The following is an 11311-nucleotide window of genomic DNA, read 5'->3' as shown; positions in this document are numbered from 1 at the left end:
GTAAGTTTTTGTGTATCGTATTATATAAATTTGATATTTCTTTACATACTGGTACTACTTATGTTTGTCAAAATCACATTATTTCTGAGCACAGGATAATCTGTTAGGATATCCAGTGGTTTTAATGTTTTAATTTTATTTTATACGTAAACATTTTGTGAAGAATAATTTCATTCTTAGGAATATAATTTTTGTCTTTACAATATAATTGTTATGTTGGTACTATACGTTCTATGCAATTTCGACATATATGCACGTCATTTCAAAAAATGGTTACATATTTCATTACTTCCTGAATACTTAGATTTACCATTAGGTTTTTAGGATCAGTTTTTATACCAGCTTCCTGTATTATATATTCGTTTGTGAGTTGTTCAATGCCACTGTCAGTAGTTCACACTATATATTTTCAAATGATAGAATGATTTAAGGTACTATATTGGTATTTGTCTGGAGGGACTCGCAAAAGAACCTTTTAGGGTAGCACGTCTATCAGCCTAGATTTGAACCCGAGCCTTCCTGAATACAAAGCAGGAGTGTGCTAACCAATCATCTGTAACATTCTATGTAGTTAAAATAATTTGCTTGCTGTATGTTAACTCAAAAGAGGCTGTCATAAATATCCACATACACTCCTCTAATGGCGTGACCCATACTCGTGAATGTTTTGGGTGTCACAGACTTGGCAGATAATTTCAAATTTAACACAAATGGGGGATAATAATTAATAAGCATAACTGCGGAATATAGGGTTGAGGGTATTGTTTTAATATTTAAGAAAATTTAGCATATTAATACCTGGAGTGACTTTCTGAACATGGAATCTAGCTTGATATGACTTATAATTGTAAATCAGGAAATGAAAAGGTACAATATTTTATTTAATATTTTTCAAGAAGTACATACGTAAATAAATCACCGTTTTGTTATCAGTATCATTTTTATTAACTATAACAAATCGTGCAAATTTAACAACAGTTTAATTACAATTAATTTCAACAAATAAATTACATAATTATAATCAGATTTTTAACACACTATAAATTCATCAATGTAAAAAGCAAAACTGTGGTTCACCTATAATAAAAATTACAAAAATTAAAACTGTTACTCACACTCTGTTCCTGTGCGTATATTTCAAAAAATACAACCATTGTATCACAGTTATATTGCAGTTAAACTGCCAGATCATTTATTTTCCCAATTGAACTGGGTACCTGAAGCTATTCTGTATGTTAATTAGAAAAAAATTAATTTACAAATAATATTTTCTATTTCGGTCAAAATACAACATTAATCTAGTTAAAGCTTTGTGTCAACACTTATTAATGCAACGAAACACGAGTAATCATGAACGTTCATATTCCTCCTGAAAGAAGTGTGCTAATCGAGATAGGAGAAGTCTGTTTAAAAATGTTGCATATTTGAATTAAGTTTCTACTTCAAACAGAAAATTTACTTTCTGGTCAAAAAATCTTCTATACACTATACCTCCTTGCTGTTTAATGTCAGTGTTTTTCTTACAGCGTTACTGTATCAGGAAAAATAAATTCTTCAACCTTTCCTTGGTTTTACTTTTAATTTCATATGGTTGGCAAGCATAAAAAACAGCTGCTAAGTGGCGGTTCTCGTCATGCTTTAGATGTGAGTTTCTGATTTTACTCGAAAGTGAAATGTAAGTTTCAAAAATAAAAAAAAAATACATTCTTCAACTTATTGTATTTCAAGGCTGTTGAAGAACTTCATAAATAATATTATGGTGTAGTGTGTACATGAATAACACTCCATTTACTTTCGGTTCGCAAGGTAAAAGTTTCAAAAAGATAATTTTAAGTTGGAATCAAATACTTAAAGAAAAAAATTCTTTGAACAAGAATGTTACAGCGCAGAAATATAAATCTAGCCAAGACGACAGCAAAAATTCAAATTTTATACATAAATTGAGCAATAAACTTCTCCCAAATCATTGTTTTGTGTTCTAGACACTGAAACTGGGAAAAATTTTAATAGAAAATATATTGCTTTCACTGCCCAAAAAGATCAATTGGTAATCTTTTAATCCTTTGCATTTTAGTGTCCATAGCTAGACAGGTCTAACTGCTGAATGTGGTTCAGAAACGGATAGCAAAGAGTAACGTCGTCAAATACGTGGCCACCGGAAAGGCAACAAGGAGAGATCTATTAGACTTTCTCTATCAAAACACACCTTTTTTATTTTCTGGCAAGAGAGATATTAGAATTTGGGTGAAACTTCTCATCCATTAATACAACAGAAAAATTTATATGCTGTAATTTTAATTTCCTCAAAAAATTTCTTCTCCTCTGTCTGCACTCTGGAAATACATATGCATTCCAAATAAGAAAAAGGACAGCTTTGTCTATGCGATAAACAGATTTTCTTTGCAGACAGTATAACAAGGGAAAGAATACCATTTACACGCATGTAAATTTTAAAGAAACTAATTTGAGAACAATATCTGCCCTGTTCATGTATCTAACACCTCAAGAACTACAAAAAAGATTTTAGTTAAATTTTATATTGGGTAGTCTTACTAAAATTAGTTAGTTGGAATCGGATGACAATAATGGGTGCACCGCATGACGATGTAAACACATTTACACGTGTGGAAGTCACTGAGTGGGGAATCCCCAGGCTATCTTGGTTACTTTGGTCAGGTGAAAAATCCCTGCAAAGCCGTACATTCATGCAGAAGAATTCTCCATGATTACATCACAGTCACTCACACAAAGGTCACTGACCCCAGACAAGTCTGATGTTACTGACATAATTTGTAAAGGTCAAAGGTACAATTCTGTCGACCAAGCTCAAACTGTTACGCTCTTCATATATGTCATATTTGTTCAAGAGTGACAGTAGAAAGATCATTTTCTCTGGTAGATGAAAAAAAAATAAATAAATTAACGGTATTGCCTTACAATTCAGTCATTATCATTTCAACAATTCTCATTTCTCAATGACGCATTCATTTTTATTCTGGCCAACTGTCAGAAAAATGACTGCTTTGAAAACTGCAGATATGCCTTTTAACTGTATTAAAATGTTGAGGAATTATTGTTAGTTACTTATAGATATATGACAGCTATTCAGTCATAGACACAGAGAATATAATAAAAAATAATATACAACAGTCTGTAATTAAGGCATTATTATTATTATTTAAAACAGCTCACGTCTATATAAATTCCATAATCAGTTTTGCATTCTCATTGTCTAGCTTTAGAAGCCTGCACAACTTAACAGCTACAGAAAGTAAAATGATACACATGGAAAATGCTTTAAAACTAGAGACCGCCGTATCAAAAGCAAATTCCTTACCGATGTGCGCGATGTTCTTTAACCACAGAAGACATAAACATGTCAATATGTTCATAGGCACACGGTACCAATTTGAAATACTTGCTCGATACTGTTCTGGAATTATCTGACTTCTAAGATACCCTACTGCAGGGAAATATATCCCCACAGCAATTTCATATACAAGAAATGCGATGAAAGCAACTAACGTGTATTCTCCAGTATCCTGTGGATACAGAGTAACCATTTTCATTGCTCCAGCCAATAGAACGAGCGCAACAAGAGCAATGATAAATGACATATGTAGCAGATGTACTGCTGTGTACTTTCGTGCTATCAGGAATGAATATATGGATGAACCAATCATGATACAAAGCATGAAACATGAGAAGATGATCCCCAGTGGAGGTCGTAATGGCTCAAGGACTGGTGTCCAAAGGAATACAAAAGTGTACATCACGGATTCAAACAATGATTGAACGAGTCCTAAACATAGCAGCGATTTATTCTGAGTTCTGAAAATAGCTTTAAGAGCTGCACAACTGTAATTAACGGTACAGGTGGGTTCGATATGATTTTCCTCCCATAAGAACATTGTTAAAAATGCTGATACCAAGAGAAAGGGTACTGCAATCATGAACGGAGAGACAGGACCCCATTCGGCCCATTCCGCAGCAATGTTTGACACAACACCGGCACAAATTGCAAGAACACCATTATAGAACGTTGCTTTAGCCAACGTAATGTTGATCCACTGAGGTGGAAAGTGAAATTTCTGACTGTGCTGATGAACGTACCACGCTTCAAATGTTGAAAAGAGGATGGACGTGCAGATTCCACCTAAAATACGTCCTACGATCAAAATGGAATACAGTGGAGAGGCTTTAGTGATGCACGAGATGGCATAAAGGAAACTATATGTAATGCATAATCTCTTGCGACCAAACTTGTCTGCTAGGATCCCAACCTGCAAGGCAACATGCATTTATTAGAAATTGACAATGTCCATATTTATGTAGGACTTGAGGTTCTCATGGTGGTAAGTGTAAATAATGGTTGTCTCCTGAGTTGTAGTCCAGTATAAGTTTGCCAGCATTTCAGAGGTACTTGCCTCAATCATCAGGATGTTGACCTGATGGTGAAGGCAGGAAGAACCTCTGAAATATTCGTAAACCTCTACCAGATTACACAGCATTACAACCCAGAAGACAGCCATCTTCATCCATATTCATATTGAAAATCATGGTTTTCTATAATTACATTTTATTTGATATTAATGTAAATATAAGGGGAATCCTGCCTACACGTTAAGAAACAGATATAATTACAGTTCAATAAACAATGATTAAGTGTGTACTAATCACCTGATATTGGTCAACAATGATATAAGAATAAAATAGTTTATATTGTAAAATAAAATATTTGTGTGATGGTTAAAATAAATACAAATTGCTCTATAACAGTAGATTTATGACTTACCCCTGTACCACAGACCATGCTGGAGAAGAACCCAGTGACATATAACAGCGCTATCTGAGGTTCAGTATAACCGTAGTTGCTGTAAACCTGGTATGTATATGGCCCTTGCAACCAATCAGAGAAAGCTGCTGGGAAGTAGACGATAAAAAACTGCTGCTGCAATTTATGGAATGACTCACTTTTATTAGGTTCCAGCACTGCTTCTGCCTTTGATGCTAACATGTGGGTAATGTACGTTATTGGAAACAAAATTCCCAATGCAATCAGTATCAACATTGTCATTATCTTTTATGCTATATCCATGCAGTGCTGAAAAAACATAAAAACATGTCATTAATCTTCATGGTTCTGTACTCAAAAAAGATAAATTATTATTAAATCATGGGCACATTCCAAAGATAGGATGCACTAGTCCAGAAACAATTCCTGACTCACTTGTTAAATGTTGGGAAAAATACATTGACAGGCCACCTTAATCCGTAATTCATAACCTATAAAGCCGCTTGACAAGTAACTGAAGCAATGAAAAGTGGGGGAATGTCAAACTTGGAAATATTTCCAATGACACATCAGTCACTGGTAGATTAATTTAACTATGCCTATTAGAAATATGACGATAACACAAGCTTCGCACGCTCTTAATGTACTACGTACCAATTATATCACCTTAAAATTGACGAATATAGATTTCCGATAAAGAAATACGACTCTGTTGATAACACGAACATAACCTAATAGTTAAGATACACATTGCCAGTGGCCAGACATTATCTGGAATTACTACGTACTTTACTTCATTTTCTTTCTTGTTTCGAAAATTCTTCTAAATTAGAATGAATAATAAGCGCAGTCGAATTTAAACTTCGTTATACACAACATAGGGACATTTTGTAGCTACTGGTGGCACTCCTACTATCTTTATCTACTGTTCCTTACTGACTATTTTTGCTTGTGCTACGTTGGTGCTAACTTTCAGTTTGAAAGTATACAAGTATCAAGAAGCACAATAGTCTACTTTATTATTTCCCATCGAAGGGCTTGTTACCTCATATTATATCGTCGGAGTTCAGTAGTGCTAAATTAGTCACTATTTATGTGGCATTGAAGGTATATTTGTCATTTGGAAAATGTAGAAAGCGACAAGTATGAGTCTTCTGGGTAAAGCAGACGCAAATAATTGCCAAACGAATTACCAGGCTGGAGCAATAGACAAACGTGAAACATGGTGAAGTTTATTAATTTAGTAACCACGATGCTAACAACAGCCGAAACGTGTGAAAAGATATAACATTTAAATCAACGTTGGAGCAGTTGCTTACAAGAAAGTAAATAGAAATATGTTTGCGTTCAGTAGTAATGAAAGTGCGGTTTTAGAGCGAAAAGCAGACATTACAGAACGAACTATACAAACTAATGTAAGAGACATTAAATATTATTATGAATTGGACAGATGTACGGAATGGGCAAAGAAGAATGGCTTAAGTAAGGTATTGTATCTGTTTCCAGTGTTAATTTCTTCAGGTGTATTGTGTTATTGGTATCTTTGATAAAAAGAAAATACGAAATGGGACACAGGCATTGGGAGATGAAAATCTGAAGAGAAGAAACCACTTTGGAGACCTAGACCTAGATGGGAGGTTTTTTTAAAACGTATGGTATAGAAACAGATTGAGAGGGCATGGACTGGATTCAAGGACTTCTGGTCGCTAATATCATTTAATCACTTCCTTTCCTGAGTGGTAACTAAAACTTTTTTCATTGCGTTTTCTCCAAATCACATGCCCAATGCATTCTCATTATATCCCACCCTGCTAAACGCTTAAAATTAAAACTCTGTCTCAGTCCATGTATGAAAGGTTGATGTCTCATGTTACTCTTCTGTTATGCAGATTTGTTTGCAGTTCCCAGATGCTCTGTTGCTTGATTCTGTAGGGGTAGCTCTTTGCCTGGGGAAAATACTAGGCAGCAAACCTTTTATTCTTGGTGATACATCTTATGGGAGGTAAGTGCTGGAGGAATTATGGTTGTGTTTTTAAATTCTAACTTTGTGCTTGGAACATTATAAACTTATATTATGAAGGTATTCATCCCAACCATATCTGTGGTTATGTCACAGTAGAAAGTTAAAATCCAGAAAAATTAAGGTAGAGGTGATTGTACATTTAAGGTACAGTTCTTCTTCACTGTCATGTCAAGAATGATTTAAGAATTATCTGCAAAGTGAGTTTTCTGTGAAAGGCTGCCGAAGTATAAGCTTTGCTCTGACAATGCATGAAGATGTATCTGTGTGTCTTAATGATTGAGGTAAGTTCTGGCTCTTGAAGAAAAGTTTAGGGACTACAGCAGTTGTAATGTTAGGATATGTTTTTTAATGCATATAAGCTGTATTAATCTATACTTCTCTGAACAACATAACCCCAGATATTCTGTAATAATGTTTTCACAGAAGAAATACGTTGATAGTACATATGTTTTAACATGGAAAGTGGCCATGTGGAGGGTGTACTTTTGTGTTCAAATAAAGATTTTGTAACTGACATAGATTGGGAATTTATGTCAACTTTGGATCTACTGAAATGTTGTCTCTTTTAGGCAGCTGTTTCCGATAATTTTTTTACCAATTTACGAATCATAATCTTAATCGCTTTGTTATTAGTATAGCAATGGTAAAAATCAGATATTGAAGGTGGCTGTCTTCTGTGTTGTTGCGCCATGTAGTCTGGTAGAAGTTTACTGACACTGGTAAACGTCTACCAGACTACAAGGTGCAATAACCTAGAAAACATCCGTTTTTGTACTTGCGACTGTGTGAACCTCAAATCCTCCCACAAATCTTACTCAGATATGGTTTGTGACTCTTAAATGCATATGTTGTTCATGAGTTGTACCTGTCTCGGTGTAATTTTAGCTGTTGCGTTGATGAAGTGGCTGCTGAACATGTGAATGCTGATGGTATCATCCATTTTGGCCACGCTTGTCTCACTCCTACAAATGACCGTCTGCCCAAGTTGTATGTATTTGAGAAACTGCCAGTAGACTGTCATGAGTTTGTGTGCTGCTTCAGAAATGTGTTGAAGTGCAAGACTGCTAAAATCCTTCTCTTATATGATGTCTGCTATCAACATGCCATTGGTGAGTGAGATTTTCTGCTCTTGAACTTAACGCAGTTAATGATATGATGTCTGGGAAAAGATTTTTATTTGTTGTGCTTCATAGTTGTCTGCAAACTCACCAGAGACTTCATTTTATTTGTAATTTTATGCATTATACATTTATGTATAATTTGTTATATGGCCCACCGACAGTCACCAACTTTATGTGAAATTGTAGTTATGTTGAATATATTTCTTATATGAAACCAGTAATTTTGCATATAGGTATGTGACACATAAGTCTTGAAAAATTATTGTTGCCAAACCAACATCATTTTGCCAAATGCCATCAATTTTACATGCTCTGCTAACACACCATTGTACTAGCGTATGTAGTACATTCACACATCTTGTTCTTGGACAGTCTTGTACCGAAAATGTAACATTATTAATTTCTGTCGTATTGCGATATTCGTTTCTTACCAGACTCCATCGTTGAGAACATTGCACCAGATTTTCCTAATATGGTTGTCTCGGAACTGGCCACTTCTGTCAGAAATCTGGGGGCGGATGAAGAAACAAAACTTGGAAGAAATTTCAAATTGTTGAATGGGTCAAAATTAGAAGAATATTCCATTGTGTTTATAGGACAAGATGGACCTATACTGTCCAACATAGCTCTGACATTGCATGGTATGTCGCAACATTTGCATTTCTTCTTCGAAGATAACGTTTTAATTTTGGATGCGTATTAAACTGACTGATGAGACTGTACTCTGTATTTATCAGCAACAAATGCTGGTTTTTAAATTAAAATGTAACTGTTTTGCCTCAATAATACAATCCCATGATCAGTTTATGATAACTCATTTAAATGTAGGACATAATATGAAAATTTTGTGTGTTTAGAACTTTTCGGCAGGGTACAGTGATCCATTTCCTGAGTTATTTGTGATGTTTAATCCAAGAAACATTTTGAGTAGACATTTGTAATGAAATTTTGCTTATCTCGAAACATTCTTTGTTTGGTTTTGAAAAGTCTGTTGTTTTGCAAACAGTCTTCTTATGCACGAACTTCCTAAATTCATAATATTTGTTCCGATGTCCTGTGAGTAAAACACAGTTAACTTTTACAGGCAGAGATTTGTATTGGTACGATCCGTCAGGAACGAAACAGCTTGAACGTTACAGTGTTCAAAACAACAAGTTCCTAATGAAACGAATGCACCTCATCGAACGAGTCAAAGATGCTAAAACGTTGGGTATTGTGGTTGGGACGTTGGGTGTTTCAAACTATCTTGGCGCTGTGGACAGACTCAAAGAGCTTGCAAAGCAACGAGGAAAGAAGATATACATAATTGCTGTTGGGAAGCCCAATGTTACAAAATTGGCAAATTTTCCCGAGGTAATATTTCTCACGAACAATATGAAGGGAATTTATTGGTTTGACTAAGCACAATGTCATTATGAGTTATAACATAAAAAGTTGTTGTTTTACAGGGAGTTACTGAATTTATTTTTGTTTTGTCTTAGATCGATGCTTTCGTGTTGATAGCGTGTCCAGAGAACTCATTGCTGAACTCAAAAGAGTTTTACCGCCCAATTGTAACTCCTTATGAAGTGGAGTTGGCATGCAATTCAAATAGGGAATGGAGTCAGAACTATGTACTTGAGTTCCAGCATCTGTTACCAGGTTGGTAAACATTATTTGTTTAGTCATATCTTAATAGTATGAAACTTCATCCTTAGATTCGGAGAGTAACGATAGTAACGGGAACATCTCGGTATAATGTAGATTTGTGGACTGAAAAATTGTATTCGTGGCGCTGACATTTCATTATAATGAAAGGTAATGAAACAAATTAATAACTTAAAATTTATTGTATAAAGTGAAGCTTTCGTGGCGACTGAAGTTGATGAAAGACTCCCGCGTTACAAGCCGCATCCGGTGGCTGAATGGTGAATAAACCATGTCTTCTGTCAGCGTTTCGAGAACAGTCTCTGCTCTCATCCTCAGGGCTGCTGGATAACAAATCGGACTCTTTGTTGCGTGCTCGCTGATGGGGAAATTTATTGTTTTAATAAGGGACACTGCGTTTTTTGTCAAATACGTGACGCATCGCATGTTCTTAAGAACATTATTAGTAAGCCTAAAAGAATCATTTGTCCTATTATTGCAGTGTAAAGTAGAATGATCTGTCTGACATCTAGATGTTTGTGTAAATTATTATTGACCACGTGTCAAGGTTTACGCATGGTCCAGATGTCTGTGTGCCATAGCAGTAAACCATTTAATCACAAAGTTAATGTCTGTTTGGCAGCCCTGAAGTGGAGAGGTTTAAATTCCCTTTTATTTGTTCTTTGCACATGCACACATACATGAAGTAAGTAAGTGAAATTTGGTATTTATTGTAAAATACTGTGATATTTATCTCATGCGTGGTTCCATATTCTGTCTCTCACTATCCACACACGTTTTACTTCTGTCTATATATTTCCATTATTCTCTTTTCCGATGGACAGTGAATGAAATGAGCATGGTATGAGAAGTATGGTAATTTTTTTTATGTTTTTAGGTGGAAATCATTACCAGGAACTTGGAAATACTCATGATATCACAGCAGAAGACACTGCAGATATATCTCTGGTTACGGGCCAAGTCCGTGTCATGCCAGAACGAGAGTCTTCCGGTGACGTTGTTCCCACATCGGGTGTTGTCGCTTTGAAAGATGATTTAGTGGTATCAACAAATATGGCAACAGGCTCAGAGTTCCTCAGTAAGCGGAGTTGGCGAGGGTTAGAACAGAACTTGGGCGAGGAGGATGCTGTTCTGGCCAGTAAGGGTCGGAGTGGCGTTCCTCAGAACTATGATACAGATCTTGATACCATATCTTAACCAAGAACTAAAAAGTTCCTGGACATTTATGTATATAAAGGTTCTTTGAGAAATAAATGCACAGATCCCATAATTTTATTAAGGTGTTTAGACTGGTTTGGAAAACTTTGTGGGCATCCTTCATTCTCATTCAGCTGTTTTGGGTGGATGGCTGACGAGAACTGAATTGTTGTCTAAACCAATTTTTTTTTCTGAGCTGTTTGCATTTCTTTTCTGTTTCTTACTTTTGATTTGTCCTACAGTTCTTATTTTCCTGTTTGAATTTTGGATGAGGATTAATGAATTTTGTTCTTGATCTTGGGCTTAGACTGAGACAAGTAGAAACAGCTCACTGTATGTATCTTTTATTTGTCATGTATCTACTTTTGCAGGAAAATCCAATATGTGGTAGAGAATTGTGTGTATTTTGTAGTATGAAATATGTATGTATGTAGTATAAAGTTTACAGCTTAAAACTACCCAATGTACACTTTTTACACCTTAGAACTATGCAGTGTGCTCATATGACTAACAGCTAGCATCCTAGGG

The 11311-nt window shown here is 35.3% G+C and overlaps 2 protein-coding genes across 4 annotated transcripts; one reads left to right on the top strand and one right to left on the bottom strand.

Annotated features, from left to right (window-relative positions):
• Nucleotides 1–2504: 2504 nt before the first annotated feature.
• LOC110833026 (solute carrier family 61 member 1) lies at nt 2505–5716 on the bottom strand. 3 transcript variants are annotated; one of them, XM_022070600.2, is made up of 3 exons: nt 5584–5716; nt 4796–5104; nt 2505–4283 (listed from the first exon to the last, which is right to left on the bottom strand). In XM_022070600.2, the coding sequence occupies exons 2-3, from the start codon at nt 5075–5077 to the stop codon at nt 3195–3197; spliced, it is 1371 nt and encodes a 456-aa protein (XP_021926292.1). In that variant the 5' UTR covers nt 5078–5104; nt 5584–5716; the 3' UTR covers nt 2505–3194. The 3 variants fall into 3 exon arrangements, with proteins under 3 accessions (XP_021926292.1, XP_021926293.1, XP_021926295.1); XM_022070601.2 differs by lacking the exon at nt 5584–5716 and adding an exon at nt 5450–5573; XM_022070603.2 differs by lacking the exon at nt 5584–5716 and adding an exon at nt 5231–5436.
• Nucleotides 5717–5768: 52 nt separating this feature from the next.
• Nucleotides 5769–11241, top strand: Dph2 (Diphthamide biosynthesis 2). Its single transcript, XM_022070599.2, has 7 exons — nt 5769–6282; nt 6685–6797; nt 7704–7927; nt 8374–8580; nt 9024–9292; nt 9421–9580; nt 10464–11241. The coding sequence occupies exons 1-7, from the start codon at nt 6133–6135 to the stop codon at nt 10781–10783; spliced, it is 1443 nt and encodes a 480-aa protein (XP_021926291.1). The 5' UTR covers nt 5769–6132; the 3' UTR covers nt 10784–11241.
• Nucleotides 11242–11311: the final 70 nt, after the last annotated feature.

This window comes from Zootermopsis nevadensis, unplaced genomic scaffold (genome assembly GCF_977971745.1).
Source record: "Zootermopsis nevadensis isolate Lab colony 2312 unplaced genomic scaffold, Znev_1.0 Znev_ptg000023l, whole genome shotgun sequence".
NCBI lineage: Eukaryota > Metazoa > Arthropoda > Insecta > Blattodea > Termopsidae > Zootermopsis > Zootermopsis nevadensis.
The sequence above is the reverse complement of the archived record's forward strand: the minus strand, read 5'-3'. Positions and strand labels throughout refer to the sequence as shown.